The 21,357-nt window shown below is 45.8% G+C and overlaps 1 protein-coding gene across 1 annotated transcript in view; it reads right to left on the bottom strand.

Annotated features, from left to right (window-relative positions):
- The window catches only part of NCKAP1L (NCK associated protein 1 like), a 290,353-nt gene that overhangs the window by 101,119 nt on the left and 167,877 nt on the right, over positions 1–21,357 (bottom strand). Inside the window, exons 25-26 of the mRNA XM_056562778.1 lie at positions 15,283–15,365; positions 13,094–13,174 (exon numbers count right to left, since the gene is read on the bottom strand). Of these exons, the coding sequence (XP_056418753.1) occupies positions 13,094–13,174; positions 15,283–15,365 (164 nt within the window). The remainder of the gene's footprint in view (positions 1–13,093; positions 13,175–15,282; positions 15,366–21,357) is intronic.

The raw sequence follows: 21,357 nt of genomic DNA on the forward strand, positions 1-21,357 counted from the left end.
GGAGTTGTAGTTTTTCATAGAAAAAAATGTGCCTCCAGCGGTTGCATAACTACAAACCCCAGCATGCACAGACTACCAAAGGGCATGCTGGGAGTTCTATTTGGAACTCCAGCTGTTGCAAAACTACAACTCCCAGCATGCACTTTGGCTGTGCAAGCTGAGAGTTTTTGCTAAGCAACTGTAGGAGGTGAACAGGCCTCACCTCCTGCTCTATCCTGCCGCCGGGACCACCGCCGTTGCTGCCACCGCTCCTGCCTCCGGGTCCGCCGCTGCCGCTCCTGGGGGGACCCCCGCCGGGCCAGGTAGAGGTGAGAGACCCCCCTTTGGCCCCGATCGCTGCCCCGATCACCAACCAGCAGAGCAGTGATTGGTCGGTCGTTCCGACCGATCAATCACGTGATCGTGAGGTGGCACTCCTGCCACCTCACTCCTGCTGGGTAAGGGTGAATGGGGCTGTCCGAGACTTAACCCTTTTTTTCCAGGTCACCGGGTCACCAAAGACCAGACTGACCCAGAATCGCCAGTCTGAACTGACATTGGGGGGGGTCTCAGGACTCCCCCCTGGGGTTTGCACAGGGTGCCTGCTGAATGATTTCAGCAGGTATTCTGGTCCGGTAATCGAAATTCCCACGGGCATACAGGTACTTAAGTACCAAGGAGCCAGGGCGTAACCATACGCCCTGGGTCATTAAGGGGTTAAATTCCATTTAGTGCAGTCCAGGCTCCAGGGCACCTAAAATGGCGGATCCATATGTGAGGATGGCGGCCTATCAGCGGCCAGCCAACCCTGTGATGTCACAGCCTTATATAATCGGCAGCCATTTTGCAGCCAGTCACATCAGCGTTCTATGACAGAGAGAGAGAGAGGGACAGACAGCAGTGTGTGTTGCACAGAAAAGCATTTTAACAGCAGTGATGCACCTCCCAGTCACATCAACGTTCTATTGCAGAGAAAGAGGGACAGAAAGCACTGTGTGTTGCACAGAAAAGCATTTTTACAGCAGCAATTCACCCCAAGCCCAAATACAGCCTAGAAGAACTGATAGGGAAGGGAGTGAGACTGAGAGAGAAAGCACAATTTCAATTTTGGGTGAAGTACACAGCGACTGTGTGCTGCAGCACTGGTGTGTACAACAACTGAAAAGCTAATTGTAGCCAGCCAGTTAGGGTGAGCAAAGCGCTAAAAGCATATTGTCCTCTATTAAAGGAGTACTCTGATCTAAAAAAAATATGGCACCATAGCGAAGTGTACTTGATTACCTTTCATTAGAGGTCCTGCTCGCCAATATCGGTCCAGCCGTTCTCCTGCAATCATCCCCGATATTTTAGCATACTTCCGGGTACTGTAAGCATGGCCGTGACGTCATGAATGACGTTTTCCCAGGATGCTTACTCCTCTTCTTCCGCTCCCAACCCCTACCTCACTCCGGTTCCCAACCCCACAAATTATCTCTTCAATCTCCCTTTACTCCGATTGCTAGCGTAACTAGCTATGTGAATACAACTTAGAGTTACTGCGGCGTAACTCTAAGTTATATTATTGGACGGGAGAGATCACATGTCCGGTACGGTCAGGCTGCTGAGTGTGCAGGCGCGCCTCACGCATGCTGATAGGAGGATAGAGGGAGAGGAGTTTACTCTGCAGAGCGAATAGCTGCTGAGTAAACCAGGGGGTTTATGAATATTCAGAGGTGGGAGTGAAGGAGCGGCACTAGTGGGGGCTGGCATAACTCGGGGAGGAACAACACCATGATGACGATTCGTTCAAAAGATGGCCGCGGGCGGCCGGAGAGCGTGGAACGAGTGTCATAATTGGCAAAGACAGGCTGCACTTCCGGAATCGCTATAAAACATGGATGGCTGCATGTAACGCTACTGAGGTAATTTACTAAGTTATATATCTCGGGTAAATCTTGCTAATGGTTAGTGTTGCTCGCGAATATTCGCAATTTTATTCGCGAATATCGCATATTCGCGAATTCGCGAATATTCGCGAATATAGCGCTATATATTCGTAATTACGAATATAGTTTTTTTTTTTTTTTTTTTTTACAGTACACATCACAGTGATCTCCCCTATCTGCTTCCAGCTTATGTGGTGTAAGAAGGCTCTAATACTACTGTGTGAGACTGGCGCGCAAATATTCGCATATGCGAATATTTACATATGCTAATTTTCGCATATGCGAATGTTTGCTTATGTTAATTTTTGTATATACGAATTTTCGCATATGTTAATTTTCACGCACGCGAATATACGCATATGCGAAAATAAAACGAGAATATTACGAATATGCGAATATTCGCGAATATGACAAATATTCGTCCATATATTCGCGAATATTCGCGAATTCGAATATGGCCTATGCCGCTCAACACTACTAATGGTGGGTAAAAGTTTTGATTCAGACTACTCCTTTAAGTGTAACCTGTGTGTACATCTAAGTGGTGTACTATTTTGTAAAATAATAAAGTTCCCAGTCCTCAAATACCTCAGCCAAAAAGATTGCACAATGGATGTTTGGAAAGATGCATAAATATTATAATAAATAACTTTTACACATAAAATTTCTCTCAGGGCCTGTGTGATATAATATAAAATAACATAAAAATATACTTGATAATAAATGGACAATCTATAAAAAGGGAAGCCTGTAAGATACAAGAAAAATGTCAAGTGTGTATGGAAGGACACTTCTGAATATATATATATATATATATATATATATATATATATATATATATATACATAACTGCAATAGTGATTGACCGCAATTCACATTCAATAGCAGTTCGTATTCAATAATGCGGTACCTGAATAACTGATGGTATGTACCACTCACGGCTCCTTGAATAATTGCCGTCCACCACTCTGTAAAGGCTCCGCCGATGTATGTAAAAGTTGCCGGTATACAGTAAATAATATTGCAACTCTTCCGGAACAGTATACAGCCAAGGTGCTCCAGACTGGGCGCGTGTAGATGGTAGGTGAAAGCGACGTCATTCAGTCAGCTATTTCTGCTGCGGGCTTCAGCCGCAGAGCTCCGGTGATTTTGAAGCGCTGGAGACACACGGGGGTATGCAAAGTAGTACCTGGCAGGGTACACAGATGGAAGCACACACAGTGGTATGTGGTGGTTAGTGTTGAGCGGCATAGGCCATATTCGAATTTGCAATATTTTGGGAATATATGGACGAATATTCGTCATATATTAGCTAAATTCGCATATTCGTAATATTTGCGTTTTATTTTCGCATGTGCGAAAATTCGCACATGCGAAAATTAGCATGTACAAAAATGAGCACGCCAGTCTCACACAGTAGTATTAGAGCCTTCTTTACACCACACAAGCTGGAAGCAGAGAGGGATGATCACTGTGATGTGTACTGTGAAAAAAAAAAAAAAAAACGAATATTCATAATTGCGAAATTATAGTGCTATATTCGCGAATAAAATTCACATTGCGAATATTCGTGAGCAACACTAGTGGTGGCATATGAAATAGAATCTGGCAGGGTACACAGATAGAGGCAGCTGGAAGAATACACAGATGGAGGTATGTTATGCCGAGCGCTCCGGGTCCCTGCTCCTCCCCGGAGCGCTCACGGCGTTCCTCTCTCTGCAGCGCCCCGGTCAGACCCGCTGACCGGGAGCGCTGCACTGACATTGCCGGCGGGGATGCGATTCGCATAGCGGGACGCGCCCGCTCGCGAATCGCATCCCAAGTCACTTACCTGTCCCGGCCCCCGGCTGTCATGTCCTGGCGCACGCGGCTCTGCTCCTTAGGGCGCGCGCGCGCCAGCTCTCTAAGATTTAAAGGGCCAGTGCACCAATGATTGGTGCCTGGCCCAATTAGCCTAATTAGCTTCCATCTGCTCCCTGGCTAGAATACTTCACTTCCCCTGCACTCCCTTGCCGGATCTTGTTGCCTTATGCCAGTGAAAGCGTTTAGTGTTGTCCAAAGCCTGTGTTCCAGATCTTCTGCTATCCACATTGACTACGAACCTTGCCGCCTGCCCCGACCTTCTGCTACGTCTGGCCTTGCCTCTGCCTAGTCCTTCTGTCCCACGCCTTCTCAGCAGTCAGCGAGGTTGAGCCGTTGCCGGTGGATACGACCTGGTTGCTACCGCCGCAGCAAGACCATCCCGCTTTGCGGCGGGCTCTGGTGAATACCAGTAGCATCTTAGAACCGGTCCACGCCAATCCCTCGCTGACACAGAGGATCCACATCCAGCTTGCCGAATCGTGACAGTAGATCCGGCCATGGATCCCCCTGAGGTGCCGCTGCCAAGTCTCGCTGACCTATCCACGGTGGTCGCTCAGCAATCGCAGCAAATCGCCCAACAAGGACAGCAGCTGTCGCAGTTGACTGCCACGTTACAGCAACTTCTGCCACTGCTACAGCAGCAACCATCTCCTCCGCCAGCTCCTGCACCTCCTCCGCAGCGAGTGACCGCTCCTAGCCTCCGCTTGTCCCTGCCGGACAAGTTTGATGGGGACTCCCGACTCTGCCGTGGCTTCTTGTCTCAATGTTCCCTGCATATGGAGATGATGTCGGACCAATTTCCTTCAGAACAGTCTAAGGTGGCGTTCGTAGTGAGTCTTCTATCTGGAAAGGCTTTGTCTTGGGCCACACCGCTCTGGGACCGCAATGATCTTGCCACAGCCACAGTCCAGTCCTTCTTCGCTGAAATCCGTAGTGTCTTCGAGGAACCAGCCCGAGCTTCTTCTGCCGAGACTGCCCTGCTGAACCTGGTCCAGGGTAATTCTTCAGTAGGCGAGTACGCCATCCAATTTCGTACTCTCGCTTCCGAATTATCTTGGAATAACGAGGCTCTCTGCGCGACCTTTAAAAAAGGCCTATCCAGTAACATCAAGGATGTGCTGGCCGCACGAGAGATTCCTGCCAACCTGCAAGAACTTATCCATTTGGCCACCCGCATTGACATGCGTTTTTCTGAGAGACACCAGGAGCTCCGCCAGGAAAAAGACCTAGATCTCTGGGCACCTCTCCCACAGTATCCTTTGCAATCTACGCCTGTGCCTCCCGCCGAGGAGGCTATGCAAGTGGATCGGTCTCGCCTGACCCAGGAAGAGAGGACTCACCGTAGGGAAGAAAATCTTTGTCTGTACTGCGTCAGTACCAAACATTTCTTGGTGGATTGCCCTATTCGTCCTCCACGTCTGGGAAACGCACGCACGCACCCAGCTCACGTTGGTGTGGCGTCTCTTGGTACGAAGTCTGCTTCTCCACGTCTCACGGTGCCCGTGCGGATTTCTCCTTCTGCCAACTCCTCCCTCTCAGCCGTGGCCTGCTTGGACTCTGGTGCCTCTGGAAATTTTATTCTGGACTCTTTGGTGAATAAGTTCTGCATCCCGGTGACCCGTCTCGTCAAGCCGCTCTACATTTCCTCGGTCAACGGAGTTAAGTTGGATTGCACCGTGCGTTACCGCACAAAACCCCTCTTAATGTGCATTGGACCCCAGTACGAAAAGATTGAATTGTTCGTCCTTCCCAACTGCACCTCTGAAGTCCTCCTCGGTCTGCCATGGCTCCAGCATCATTCTCCCACCCTTGACTGGACCACCGGGGAGATCAAGAATTGGGGCCCTGCTTGCCGCAAGAAATGCCTCACCTCTGTTCCCAGTCCCGTCTGTCGGGCCTCAGTGTCTCCTCCTGTGCCTGGTCTCCCCAAGGCCTATCGGGACTGTGCCGTGCCTCCTCATAGCCCCCGTCCTGGTGACACCCTGCCCCGTGCCAAGCTTCACCCTCTGCCCTCCCTCCCCATTCCCACTCCTGCTGTACTGCCTGCCTTTGAGGAAACACCTGGGGGGGGGGGGGGGTGCTGTTACGCCGAGCGCTCCGGGTCCCTGCTCCTCCCTGGAGCGCTCGCGGCGTTCCTCTCTCTGCAGCGCCCCGGTCAGACCCGCTGACCGGGAGCGCTGCACTGATATTGCCGGCGGGGATGCGATTCGCATAGCGGGACGCGCCCGCTCGTGAATCGCATCCCAAGTCACTTACCTGTCCCGGCCCCCGGCTGTCATGTCCTCCGCTCCTTAGGGCGCGCGCGCGCCAGCTCTCTAAGATTTAAAGGGCCAGTGCACCAATGATTGGTGCCTGGCCCAATTAGCCTAATTAGCTTCCACCTGCTCCCTGGCTATAATACCTCACTTCCCCTGCACTCCCTTGCCGGATCTTGTTGCCTTGTGCCAGTGAAAGCGTTTAGTGTTGTCCAAAGCCTGTGTTCCAGATCTTCTGCTATCCACATTGACTACGAACCTTGCCGCCTGCCCCGACCTTCTGCTACGTCTGACCTTGCCTCTGCCTAGTCCTTCTGTCCCACGCCTTCTCAGCAGTCAGCGAGGTTGAGCCGTTGCCGGTGGATACGACCTGGTTGCTACCGCCGCAGCAAGACCATCCCGCTTTGCGGCGGGCTCTGGTGAATACCAGTAGCATTTTAGAACCAGTCCACCGACACGGTCCACGCCAATCCCTCGCTGACACAGAGGATCCACATCCAGCTAGCCGAATCGTGACAAGGTAGTTGGAACAGTGTGGCGGCAGGAGTGGCAGAAATTTCAATCTAATAGCAGTCAGATGGTAATCCAGGTAGAAGTTCCTAAATAAAAAGACCGTCCTTAGCACCTTGTTCAGATAGGGTAGATAGGCCAAACGCGTTTCGGGGCATAGATGAGTGTGCACTAGCCCCTTCCTCAGTGGCTTTAGAAATTCTAAAGCCACTGAGGAAGGGGCTAATACACACTTGTCCATGCCCCGAAAGCAGTTCCTGAAGAGTTCCCCCCATCTGCAAGACATCCTAACAATGGGAAGGAAATTTTGCATGCACTTCAGCCACTCGTACACCGCAAAGCACACCCTCCTTGAGCTGCAGTGTCAGAACGGTATCCCCCAACATAATCTGATTTGCGATGTTTCCGCACGTTTGAATTCCACCCTCCATATGTTGGACCGAATGAAAAGAGAAAAGCCATCACCGATTTCTTGATGATCCAAGTGAATAGGCCACTCCCCTGTGTAACCTCAAAAAGTCAACCAGTGGCAGCTCATACGTCACCCTCTGCACTCACCTTCCACTGCCATGGCTGCTGGGGAGGGGTGGGGTGGCAGGAGCAGTACCAGCTCCATCAGCAGCAGCCTAGAGTCTACAGTCGCTGATGAGTAGCTTTCTTCACCCACATAGTGAAGCAACTGATCAGCATCAGGTACACCTGGAGCAGGACCTGAACCAGCAGGTGGTGGCATACCTTAACATGACCATGCCAACACACCTTGAAGATCGGCTGGACTTCTGGGCAGCCAAACTTGATTTGTGGATGCAACTTGCAGAGTTTGCCCTGGAAAAGCTGTCCTGCCCGGCCAGCAGTGTGCCCTCAGAGTGGGTGTTTAATGCGGCTGGGGCCACAGTAACCCCAAGGAGAACTCGTCTGTCCACGAAAAATGTGGAGAGACTGACCTTTGTGAAGATGAATCAGGCATGGATCAGGCAGGATTTCAACCCACCAATGCCTGATGCATTAGAGTAGATTGACCATGGTGCCACACCAACACTTCACAAATATGGATAGTGCTAAACATATTTAAGGCGCTGCTCCCCAGTTACAGGCATTCCTCCGCATCAGACCACAAGTAAGTACTGAGGATATGCATTACATAAAACTTAACTTTTAATAATATTCTTAGGATAAAATAGATGTACCCAAACATTTTTTAAAATCTAATGAAAGGAAAGGTGTGCAAAAAATACCATGTGCCACCTACACCACCAAGTATTGATGTGATGCGAAGACCTCTAGAAGATGGAAGGGAACAACGGATGGTTCATTTTAATCGGTGGGGGTAAAAACTTCCCCTGTAAGGCCCTACTCTCCCATTATTAATTCCCTTCCTAGCAAGTGTTACTTGCCCTAAAATGGGCTGCAGGAACCTCTCCCTATTTCCCCCTACAAACACTGCCATTTCCCAGGGTTTTAGGTGGAAATAGAGAGAGTTTCCTGTGTGGGGCTGCCCTTTTTAGGGTGAGTAACACTTGCCAAGAAGGGAATTAATAGGACGAGAGCGGGGCCATACAGGGGAAGTTTTTACCCCCACCTTCTACAATGGACAATACGTTGTATCCTTCCACCTTTTCGAGGAAAATGTTACTCGTCTTGAAAAGGGCGGCCGCATTCAGGAACCAATCCCTATTTCCACCTAAAAACCCTGGGAAATGGCAGTGTTTGTAGGTGGAAATATGGAGAGGCTCCTGTGTGAGGCCGCCCTTTTTTGGGCGAGTAACACTTGCCAAGAAGGGAATTAATAATGGGAGAGTAGGGCCTTACAGGGGAAGTTTTAACCCCCACAGGTTACAATGGACCATATGTTGTTCCTTCCACCTTTTAGAGGTCTTTGCATCACATCAATACTTAGTGGTGTAGGTGGCACATGGTGTTTTTTGCACACCTTTTCTTTTGTTTGATTTAAAAAATATATATATGTTGGGTCCATATATTTTATCCTAAGAATATTATTAAAAGTTAAGTTTTACATAATGCATATCCTCAATATTTACTTGTGCACACTATCACTTTTACAAAAGAGACCGTTTTCTTCTGCCTACCTGCCTCAGCTAATATTCTGATCCTGCCACCCGCCTGATGCCACACATCTGATGCCAAGTTCTCTGTTTTTCACCCACCTTTGTCAACGTGTACTGGTATTGCCACCCACCGCACCAATCTGTCACCAGATCACTTTCAGGACTCCTGATGCTGCTGCTGCAACCTCCAGGCTGTCTCATTCTGCCACCTTATGTTCTCCTCATGCTGATGCCAGCTCCAGGCAGTCTCATTCTGCCACCATATGTTCTCCTCATGCTGATGCCAGCTCCAAGCTGTCTCATACTGCCACCTTGTGTTCTTCTCATGCTGCTGCCACCTCCAGACTGTGTCCTTCAGCCACTATATGGTCTCTTCATGCTTCTGCCTCCTCCAGGCTTTGTCATTCAGCAACTATATGTTCTCCTCATGCTGCTGCCAACTTCAGGCTGTGTCATTGTGCCACTATATGATTTTCTCATGCTTCCACCAACTCCAGTCTGTGTCATTCAGCCACTAAATGGTCTTCTCATGCATCCGCCACCTCCAGGCTGTGTCAAACAGCCAGTATATGTTCTCCTCATGCTGCCGCCAACTCCAGGCTGTGTCATTCAGCCACTATATGCTGCTGCCAACTCCACACTGAGTCATTCAGGCACTATATGGTCTCCTCATGCTTCCGCCACCTCCAGGCTGGGTCATTCAGCCACTATATGGTCTCCTCATGCAGCCACCACTTCCATGCTGTGTCATTCAGGCACTATATGGTCTCCTCATGCTGCTGCCAACTCCAGGCTGTGTCATTAAGCCACTATATGTTCTCCTTATGCTGCCGCCACCTCCACGCTGTGTCATTAAGCCACTATATGGTCTCTTCATGCTGCCGCCACCTCCATGCTATGTCATTTAGCCACTATATGGTCTCTACATGTTGCCACCACTTCCACATTGTGTCATTCAGCCGCTATATGGTCTCCTCATGCAGCCGCCACTTCCATGCTGTGTCATTCAGGCACTATATGGTCTCCTCATGCTGCTGCCAACTCCAGGCTGTGTCATTAAGCCACTATATGTTCTCCTGATGCTGCCGCCACCTCCACACTGTGTCATTAAGCCACTATATGGTCTCTTCATGCAGCCGCCACCTCCACGCTGTGTCATTTAGCCACTATATGATCTCTACATGTTGCCACCACTTCCACGTTGTGTCATTCAGCCACTATATGGTTTCCTCATGCAGCCACTACTTCCACGCTATGTCATTCAGGCACTATATGGTCTCCTCATGCTGCCAACACCTCCATGCTGTATCATTCAGCCACTATTTAGTCTCCTCATGCTGCCACCAACTCCAGGCTGTGTCATTCAGCCACTATACGGCCTCCTCATGCTGCCAACACCTCCACGCTGTGTCATTCAGCCACTATATAGTCTCCTCATGCTGCTGCCAACTCCAGGCTGTGTCATTCAGCTACTATATGGTCTCTTCATGCAGCCGCCACCTCCACACTGTGTCATTCAGCCACTATATGGTCTCGTCACACTGCAGCCACCTCCATGCTCTGTCATTCAGCCACTATATGGTCTCCTGATACTGATGACACCTCCAGGTTCTTTAATTGTGCTGCTCTGCGACAGTGATTCTAATAGCAACACCTCTGATCTGCATGTCATACTGAATAACAGTATTATTTCACTAACTCAGCACACACCCTATGCGTGTTACAACAAATTCAGTGTTCTACACCCCTTTTGAGGCACCCTGTAAGCCAGAAATAGCCTTTATTTAACAGCGATTCGCTGCAAATAAATTCAGACCGAAATAAATTTTGGAGGAAAAGTCGGCGAATCAGCCAAATCAAATTTTTCAAAAATTTGCACATCTCTAGCTACCATCAGTAACACACTACGCTGTCAGGGACTCAGATCATGCAGTGCCAGACATGTTCCCTGCTTAAGTCAGTACAAGTCCGGGCCTGTCTGGAGTTTGCTAGAGAGCATTTGGATGATCCAGGAGAGGATTGGGAGAATGTCATATGATCAGATGAAACCAAAGTAGAACTTTTTGGTAAAAACTCAACTCATCGTGTTTGGAGGAGAAAGAATGTTGAGTTGCATCCAAAGAACACCATGCCTACTGTGAAGCATGGGGGTGGAAACATCATGATTTGAGGCTGTTTCAGCAAAGGGACCAGGACAACTGATCCGTGTAAAGGAAAGAATGAATGGGGCCATGTTTCATGAGATCTTGAATGAAAACCTGAGTGGCCTAGCCAGTCTCCAGATCTCAACCCCATAGAAAACCTTTGGAGGGAGTTGAAAGTCCGTGCTGCACAGCAACAGCCCCAAAACATCACTGTTCTAGAGGAGATCTGAATGGAGGAAAAGGACAAAATGCCAGCAACAGTGTGTGAAAACCTTGTGAAGACTTACAGAAAACGTTTGACCTCAAAGCGTATATAACAAAGTATCGAGATGAACTTTTGTTATTGATTAAATACTTATTTTCCACCATAATTTGCAAATTCTTTAAAAATCAGTCAATGTGATTTTATGGATTTTTGTTTCTCATTGTGTCTCTCATGGTTGAGGTATACCTATGATGAAAATTACAGACCTTTCTAATCTTTTTAAGTGGGAGAACTTGCACAATTGGTGGCTGACTAAATACTGTGTGTTCTTACAGTGCAGCTGTCACTTGGCTGTTCAGTCCATGGCTTTATCTTGCTAAAATTTACTTAGTAAAACTCAGTAAAACAGCATTCACAAGATGTGTCTGTGCACACTCGCTCCCAATGCCTGCAGACTCATCGCACATGTGTGGTAATAAAAGTAGAGAGCTCATTGACTCTCTGCTCTTGAAGACGAGACTTCTCCGCACCCCATAATAAAGGGGAATGTGCAATTGTTTCTTCTACCTGCTGCATGCAGGGTTGCTGCTGTATGTGTGGAGGGCCTGTGTGTCAATCGCACAGTGGGGGAAGCATTGATGTAGGTGGAAACCCCTCCCAATCCTCCTGACTGTGGGGAAAAGTGTATTTTAGCTACTACCACAGAATGAGTAGGCAAAGGTATGGTTGCATTACACATGTAGATTTTGCTCTGCATGTATAGTTGTATTAGGTATTTTCAGGTGACAGTTTCGATTTAATGAAAACCTAATCCAGTGCTCTAGACCGGGCCGAAGGTTCACCTTCTTACAATAAAATGACCCTAAGCACACAGCACAGTCAACACAGGAGTGACTTAAGTGTCCCAATCAGAGCCCTGACTTAAAGGGGTTATCCAGGAAAAAACTTTATATATATATATATATATATATATATATATATATATATATATACATATCAACTGGCTCCAGAAAGTTAAACAGATTTGTAAATTACTTCTATTAAAAAATCTTAATCCTTTCAGTACTTATGAGCTTCTGAAGTTGAGTTGTTCTTTTCTGTATAAGTGCTCTCTGATGACATGTGTCTCGGGAATGGCCCAGTTTAGAAGGAAATCCCCATAGCAAACTACTCTTCTACCCTGTGCAGTTCCTGAGACAAGAAGAACTAACACAGATACCAAAAGGTGGGGGGTAAAAAGAAATACAAGGTAATGAATATGGGATATAAAATCCTCACTATTAATAACCCACCCATATATCAAGATAAAGCTAAACAGCTCCCATAACTAAATGGTACAAACAAAAAAAACGGAGCCTTTGTACATAAAAATACAAACAATATTTTATTTAAAAAACAAAAAAATACAAAAAATACAGGACTCCAACCCAAGGGGGATGGAAAACAGCAAGGGTGACCCCTCAGGTCACACAGAAGAGCTAGGGCAAGAGAAAACCTACATATGGTATAATATAGTGTGCAAAAACGGCACTAAAATAAAGCAGTGTCCAAAAGAAGGACTACAAAAAACAGCACGTCATAATACAATAAAAAGACATACTTTTACAAAAAAAAATCTCCAACGGGACCTGAGGGGACACCACCCCAACGCTGCGTTTCGGGACCGAAGCCTTTCTCAAGGCTTGCAGAATGATGGGAAAAACTTAAATTGAAGTTGAATCATTTCAAAATGTGAAAAAAGTTAAACTGTCTGAAGACTTTGTGAGTGCACTGTATTTTGCCAAAATAAGAACAGATATATTTCTGTTTTAGAAATATTTTACTTACATTTTCCTTTGCAGTGTCCAAACTTATTTTTTAGTTAACAGTTTCTATGAAGAAAATATCAGCCACAAATACAGCTTTGTAAAAATCATGAGTGTGTGTATGTGCCTACCCATTTGACTCTTTCCTGACTCCATGTAAACAGTAGCACGATATGTTGGGTTAACCATCTCTGGCACAGGTTATGGGCATCTTAGTCTCAGGAGCTTCAACACCAGCATGTTAGGACAGTTCCCTATTGCCTTTATTGAAGAGCATTTTAATTTCTTGATTCAAATATATAATCATACTATGTAAAGCAGAGACTCCCTGAAGAGCATACCTGTATGTCAAGATCAGGAGTAACACAATCTTTAAGAAATTCAATTGGACCCATCATGTAAGGACAGTGGTTTGTAAAAACCTGCAAAAAATGGGTAGTTTAGTATAATGCATTCAGAACACAGAACTAAAATATTTGCTGCACTGAAAGTTCTCAAAAGCAATGTAGAAGTTTAAAACATCCAGGACTCCTAATAGAGCCGACCACCCCCAAACTAAGTAATCGGGGTAGAAGGGACTAGAGGTGACCAAGAACCAGGTTTGACGAAAAGCAAAATGGAGAGAAGCACAGATATGTTCTTAAAGGACATCTGCAGCGTTACAAACACTTATCCCCTATCCTCAAGATAGGGGATACGTGTTTGATCGCGTGGGGTCCGAGCGCTGGGGTCCCCGGCGATCTCCTGCAGGGGGCCGCGGCATGACGTTGCGGCCGGCACGCCTCCTCCATACATCTCTATGGGAGAGGCGGGGAGGCAGCATTCGTGCCTCCCCGCATCCCCCATAGAACTGTATGGGGACGGGGAGGAGATGGGGCGTCACCGTTGACCTCTAGGTCGGCGCTACGCGCCTTAGCGCTCACCATGAGCACTTATGGCGGCACCCCGTTAGGCGGGTGGTCCCAGCGGTCGGACCCCCCGCGATCAAACACTTATCCCCCCTGTGGATGGGGTATAAGTGTAATGCCGCTGCAGTTGTCCTTTAATGAAAATCTGATCCAGAGTGTTCTGGTCCTCAGACAGAGTCAAAGATTTACCTTCCAACAAGACAATGACCCTATGCACAAAGCCAAGAAAACACAGGAGTGGCTAAGGGACAAGCATTACAACATAATACCAAAAAATAGTGGTTGTACCTAATTATGTTAGTACTCAGTGCGGAATGAGGGGGAAAACTTGCATTATTTTTTTATTTTAGTACAAGGCCACACCTTGACAAAATGTGAAAAAGTTAAAGGGTTCAAAGACTTTCTGAATTCACTGTAGGTCCATCATAACAATATAAAAATTAAAAAGAAAAAGAAACCGGACACATTTTAATACTTTAAATACAAAACTTTGTTAAAGGGGCGGCCATCATCTCAGAAGGGAACACTGTTACGGAGCTAGATGTGGATCCTCTAACCTGTGTGGCTAATGACTGGGATGGTATCGGGAAGCGGAGTCTAAGGTGCTGCTGGTCTTCACCACAGCTGCCACAAAACAGAATGGGGTTGCTGCGGCAAGCGACACCAAGGTTACTACCACAGACATGGCTCGACCATACAGGTAGCTGGGCAAGGCGAGGTACCGAAGGATAAGGCAGTAGCGTAGTCAGACATAGCAGAAGGTCAAGGAAGGCGGCAAAGGAGCAAAGTCAAATAACGTAGCAGGAAGGTCTGGGTACACGGATAAGGCAAACAGGCAATATGGAACACTTAATCTCAGGCTAGGGGCACTGAAGATCCGGCAGGGAAGTGGAGGAGGTGCAGGAACTTTATAATGTAGTGACAGTAATTATGAGCATAGTGGCCCTTTAAATTTCAGAGCTCCGGCGCGCGCGCCCTAGGAGACTGAGACACAGAGGAGGAGGCGTCAGTGGAGTATGGTGAGTGACGGTCTGGGATTTGCATACGGGCGCGTCCCACGATGCGAATCCCAGCCCTGCTGGTAGGCGGGAACAGAGGACTCTGCGCTCACGGCCGGACCGCAGAGTGTAACAAACACCCATTAATTAAACTTTGGTGGCTAGTGATGGATCTGGATTATGGAAGTAGTTATTTATGAACCAATATGGGAGTTACAGAAACAGTGTAGAGCAGCTGCTTTCATAGCCCTGGCCACCTCTGAAACTGATCAAAACTTTAGAGACGTCACTGTGACACTTTAATAGAACCTATTTTAAATATATTTCTGAATATACGGTACTTAGTTCCATTACTATTCCACATCTATACTACATGAATTTCTGTCCACTAATATTCAGCCTGCACCTGTGCCCTATTGTTTTACATTACACCTCTACCTAAAAATGGTCTGAATGCTATCTGGATGGTTGAATTTTTTAACTGAGCTGCATTTTTTATTTCCTGACCTGCCTAAATTTCCATGCATTGAAGACAAATTTTAGTAAAGAAGTTTCTGAAGCAAACTGAGGGACACACTTTTCTGGTATTATGCAAGGGTGAGAATTTGTTTCTCTGATGCTTACCTCTCTAAGGCCTTCCAATGCCAGAGAACGAAAGGACAAAATTACTCCAACAATGGTCATTCTTTTCAACAAGCTTTCTGGAGCTAGACAAGAAAACAGCATAATATTAACATCAAATTGTGATCTATTAAGTATGGTAACTTTCCTGGAAAACAAAAATAATCATTCAACTTAAACATAGAAGAAGCAAATGATCCTGCTTGACTGGTTGCACACCAAGATAATACTGTTATTACTTATTAGGGAACATTTATCAAAACTTTAGTTTTTTCCTTCTCCCTTTCTAAAAGTGATAACGCTTGTTGTTGGCACCACTGATTGTAATTCGTAATAACATTATTCATTTTACCACACAATCTAAAAAATATTTTAAAAAAAATAAAATAAATTGTGCAAACTTTGGGGGTTTTTGTTTCTATGCAGTGAACTTTTCGGTAAAAATTACACATTATAGTTTTGTAGGTCCATACAATTAAAATGATACCCAATTTGTATATGTTTTGTTTTATTCTAACAAATTTTTTTTTAAATTATAACTTTTTGTACAAAAATGAGTATGCTTAAAATTGTCCTCTTCTGGCCCCTATTACTTTTTTATTTTTCATGCACAGGGCTATATGAGGGCAAATTTTTTGCACCATCATCTGTAGGTTTTTTTGGTACCATTTTTGTTGTGATAGTACTTTTTGATTGCTTTGTATTGTTTTTTTTATAATATATGAAGTGACCAATATTCACAATTCTTGACATTGGTATTTTATACTTGTACGTCATTCCCTGTTTGGTTTAATTAACATAAAATTTTAATAGTTTGGACATTTACGCACGTGTTGATGCCACATATGTTAATGTTTATTTTTGTTTACATTATTTTATTTTAAAAATAGGAAAAGGGGGGCAATTCAAATTTCAAACTTCCCATTTATTTATTTTGCCGCGGTGGTCCGCTCAGCCCACTGAGCTAGCCGAGATTAGTTTTCTCCTTTTTAGACGCAGCAATCAATATTAACGGTGAATGCCGGACATCAGCCCGATCAGCAATGTCGGGCATTAGCCATGGGTCTTGGATGCTGATAGCAACTAGGACCCGCTAGGTATGGAGTGCACTCAGCCCCTGAGCGTGCTTCATATAATGAGAGCGGTCAATGGATGTAAATGTACGTCCATTGTCCTTAAGGGGTTAAAAGAGTTACATGACTTTAAGGTCCTCAAGGGCAAGTGTAGAGCAGTAAAGAGTAAGGTGAGAAGAAAGTAAGTGTCTGTATCAGTGGTGTGTGTGTGTGTTAGGCATCATTCACAACACCTTCAGACCATAAATTTGGGTGTATACATGTAATGATCGCACCTTGCCAGGCTTTGCTAGTTGTGATCTGGTCAGTTAGAAGTTACAGGCCCGAGGCAATCATCAGCTGAGGAGGGGTGTTTGATTCCTCCTAGGCCTTCTGGCTCTTGATTTTAGTTTAGTTTTGATTTTTAGTCTTGTCTGTTTCAGTTCTGACTTCAGTTTAATTTTGCCATGGTTTTGTAGTTCTGACACGTTTGTCTGTTTTTAAGCCTTGTCCTGTCTATCGGTTGATCTGTCTGCATTTATGGTAGGTTTTATCCTGTCTAATTTGTATCTGTATCCTGATTTGTGTTCTGACCTGTTTGTGTTTTGCACTACACCATAGTATAGGTTCTTGCTTTTTGCTTTGTCCCCAACCTGGTGTGTTGTATGTCTGTCTGTTTAGTCTTGTGTGATCCTGTACCTGTGTATCCTGATCTGTATAGCGTCCTGACTTAATTTACCTTAATTCCTTGTAAACTTGCCGCTATATCTTTCTGGTAACCTGTTTGTCAGTACTCTCATGCCTGCCGTATAACTTTGGTCCTGAACCTGTTAGTCAGCACTCTATATATCTGCCGTCATATCTTCCTGATACCTGTTTGTCATCACTATGCTTACCCGCAGTCATATAATACCTTTGTTCCTTGTTTGTTTGTTCTTGTCTGTTTACCCTTCATGTCCTGACCTATTTCCCTGACCTCCATACAGTTCTGTTTTATTATTTTGACTTGCAACACCCCTGCACCTTATATAGTTCAGGGACTGCCTTCCAGTTATGGATCCGCTGTCTAGGGCGAATACGCAAGTAGGCAAGGAATGTAGTTCTGGGTGAGCTTAGGGCCACACTTTTTCCTGCCCTATGTGAAATACAATGGAATATCTTCAGATAGGTACGCTGACATGTAGCATAGCATGCTCCTGATGGATCCATTGAGTTTAATTGGAGTTTTCCAGTCTTTACACATATGCAGTTTACATTAAGGAAATGGCCTGAACATAATCACTGGTAGACTATGTTCAGTCTATTAACATGTCAAGGACACAGGGCATACAGGTACGCCCTGATGCCCGATACTTAAGGACGGAGGACGTACATTTACATCCTTGTCCCGTTAATGAGGTTTAAACTGTTCTCACTAGCGGAGAACGGGTTAAACCCCGTGGATCCAGGACCCACGGCTAATGCTGGGCACATCAAACAGGCCGATGCCTGGCATTAACCCTTTAGACACCGTACATTTACGTCCTTGTCCTGTTAACGGGGTTTAAACCGTTCTCACCAGTGGAGGACGTGTTAAACCGCGAGGGTCCCGATTATTACGGGCATCCAGGACCCACGGCTAATGCCGGGCATCGTTAAACAGGATTAAGGGCATTAACGCTAAAAAGAAAGTGAAAGTGTCCTGGCAGCTCAGCGGAGCTGATCGGGACTATTGTGACATAGTTGCAATGTCCCGATCAGCTTACCAGCTTCCCGATCAGCTTCTCCATCGTTCATTCGGCGATCTGCTGCTCCTAGCCTGCACAGCAAGCTAGAGCAGCAGATCACCAGTTACACTGATCCGTGCTTGCTATGGCATAGCACTGATCAGTATATGCAATCAGAAGATTGCATGTTTTAGACACCTGTGGGGGCTTCAAAAAAATTAAATAAAAGTGAATTAACCCCTTCCCTAATATAAGTTCAAATCATTCCCCCCCCCCACTTCCCATTTTTAAAATAAAATAATGTAATTAAAAATAAGAAATAATCATATCTGGTACCGCCGCATGCATAAATGTCCAAACTATTAAAATATAAGGTTAGCTAAACCGCACGGTCGATGGCATACACGTAAACAAATACTAAAGTCCATTTCATATACCATAAAAATATTAATAAAAAGCGATCATAAAGGCCCATCAAAACTAAAATGCTGCCGATAAAGACTACAGACCGTGATGCAAAAAATGAGCCCTCATATAGCCCCATATGCAGAAAGATAAAAAAGTTATAGGGTTCAGAAGATCACAATTTTAAACATACAAATTTTGGTGCATGTAGTTAGGATTTTTTTTAAAGTAGTAAAATAAAATAAAACCTACATGAATTGGGTATCCTTGTGACCATATGGACCTACAGATTAAAGATCAGGTGTCATTTTTACTGGAAATTGCACTGTGTAGAAACAGAAAACCCCCAATAGTTACAAATTGGCGTTTGTTTTTTCAATTTCACCCAACAAATATATATTTTTTGGGTTTTGCGGTAGATTATATTATTAAATGATTGATGTCATTACAAAGTACAATTGGTGGCGCAAAAAACAAGACCATATATGGGTCTGTAGGTGCAAAATTAAAAGCGTTATGATTTTTAGAGGGTGAGGTGGAAAAAATGAAATAGTAAAAATGAAAAATGGCCTAGTCCTTAAGGTGAAAATGGGCTTAGTCCTTAAGGGGTTAACCCCTGAAGGACCCAGGGCATAAAGGTATGCCCTGATGTCCTGGGACTTAAGATCCCAGGGCGTACCTGTATGCTCATGGGAATTACAGTCCCCGCCGTGCGCTAGGCGGGGACCGGACCAAAAACATTCAGCAGGCACCCCATACAAACCCCCGCGATACACCCACAACCCCCCCGTCGGCAATCATTGAAAATCGCCGATCAATTCAGATCAACGATTTGTGATGATTCCGGGTCAATCGGGTCCCTGGTGACCCGGAAAAAAAGGTGAAAGGTATCCGTCTGACATGGCACCTATCCCCCTTCAGGACGCCTGCTGTGGGGTTGTCCCAAACAGCACCCGCTCCGCCCCTACTTCGGAGGGTGAGAGCAGGTGCCAGGAGTGTGTACCTGTAGTGGGGCCCCCTGATCCCCGACATCGGTGGCAGGATCGGGGCCCCCGGAGCAGAGAAAGTGGCGGTGGCAGGACATGCGCAGCAGCAGAAAGTAAGGCTGTGCCTCCTGCTGTTGCCTAGCAACAACTCCCATCATGCACAAAAGAGCATGCTGGGAGTTGCTGTTATGCAACATCAGAAGGCACAACTATAACTCCCAGCATGCCCATTGGTAGTTTGTGCATGCTGGGGGTTGTAGTTAGGCAACAGCTGGAGGCACATTTTTTCTAAGAAAAAGTGTGCCTCCAGCAATTACATAACTACAACCCCTGGCATACACAAACTACCAAAGGGCATGCTGGGAGTTTCAGTAGTGTGTCTCCAGCTGTTGCATAACTACAAGTCCCTGCATGCCCTTTGGCTGTAAGTGCATGCTGAGAGTTGTAGTTTTGCAACAGCTGAAGGCACACTGGTTGCTAAACACTGAGTTAAGTAACAAACTCTCAGTGTTTTGCAACCAGTGTGCCTCCAGCTGTTGCATACCTACAACCCCCAGCATGCATGGGCAGCCAAAGGGCATGCTGGGAGTGTTAGTAGTATGCCTCCAGCTGTTGCATAACTACAAGTTCCAGCACGCCCTTCGGCTGTCCATGTATGCTGGGGGTTGTAGCTTTTGCAACAGCTGAAGGAACACTGGTTGCAAAACACTGAGTTTGTTACCTAACTCAGTGTTTTGAAACCAGTGTGCCTCCAGCTGTTGCAAACTACAACTCCAAGCATGCACTGACAGATCGTACATGATGGGAGTTGTAGTTTTGCAACAGCTTGAGGCACACTGGTAGAAACTCTCAGTGTATTCAACCAGTATGCCTCCAGCCGCTGCAAAAGCTACAACCCCCAGCATGCACAGGCAGCCAAAGAGCATGCTGGGAGTTGTAGTTTTGCAACAGCTGAAGGTTTGCCCCCCCCCCCCCCCATGTGAAGGTTTTTTTCCACTAAAATGCTGGGTTTAACCCAAATTTTTCATTTTCTCAAGGGGTAATAGGAAAAAAGCCCTACAAAATTTGTAACACCATTTCTTCTGAGTATATAAATACCCCATGTGTGGAAGTAAAGTGCTCTGCAGCGCACTACAATGCTAAGAAGAGAAGGAGTACCATTGGGCTTTTGGAGAGAGAATATGTCTGGAATTGAAGGCCATGAGCGTTTACAAAGACCCTATGGTGCCAAAACAGGTGACCCCATTTTGAAACTACGCCCCTCAAGGAATGTAACAAGGGGTGCAGTGAGCATTTACACCCACTGGCGACTGACAGATTTTTTGAACAGTGGTCCATGAAAATTAAAAATGTAATTAAAAATGTAATTAATTTTTCATTTGCACAGCCCACTCTTCCAAAGATCTGTAACACACCAGTGGGGTGTAAATGCTCACTGCACCCCTTTTTACATTCCGTGAAGGGTGTAGTTTCCGAAATAGGGTCACATGTGTGGGGGGTCCACTGTTCTGCCACCATGGGGGCTTTGTAAACGCACATGGCCCCCAACTTCCATTCCAAACATTCCAAACAAATTCTCTCTCCAAAAGCCCAATGGTGCCCATTCTCCTCTGAGCATTGCTCAGAGGAGAATGCTAAATATTGCTAAAAATGCTAAATTTTCTAATTTTTCATGAAATTTTCTAATTTTTCACCAAGAAAAATGTACCACTATGTTAAATTAGAATATGTCACGAAAAAAACAGTCTCGGAATCAAATTCATAAGTAAAAGCATCCCAGAGTTATTAATGCTTAAAGTGACTGTGGTCAGATGTGCAAAAAAAATGCTCAAGTCCCTAAGGGGAAAATGGGCTGGGTCTAGAGGGGTACTTAGGTGGAAAACTTTTTTTTTTTTTTAAATCAACTGGTTCCAGAAAGTTAAACGGATT

Source organism: Hyla sarda, chromosome 2 (genome assembly GCF_029499605.1).
Source record: "Hyla sarda isolate aHylSar1 chromosome 2, aHylSar1.hap1, whole genome shotgun sequence".
Classification (NCBI taxonomy): Eukaryota; Metazoa; Chordata; class Amphibia; order Anura; family Hylidae; genus Hyla; species Hyla sarda.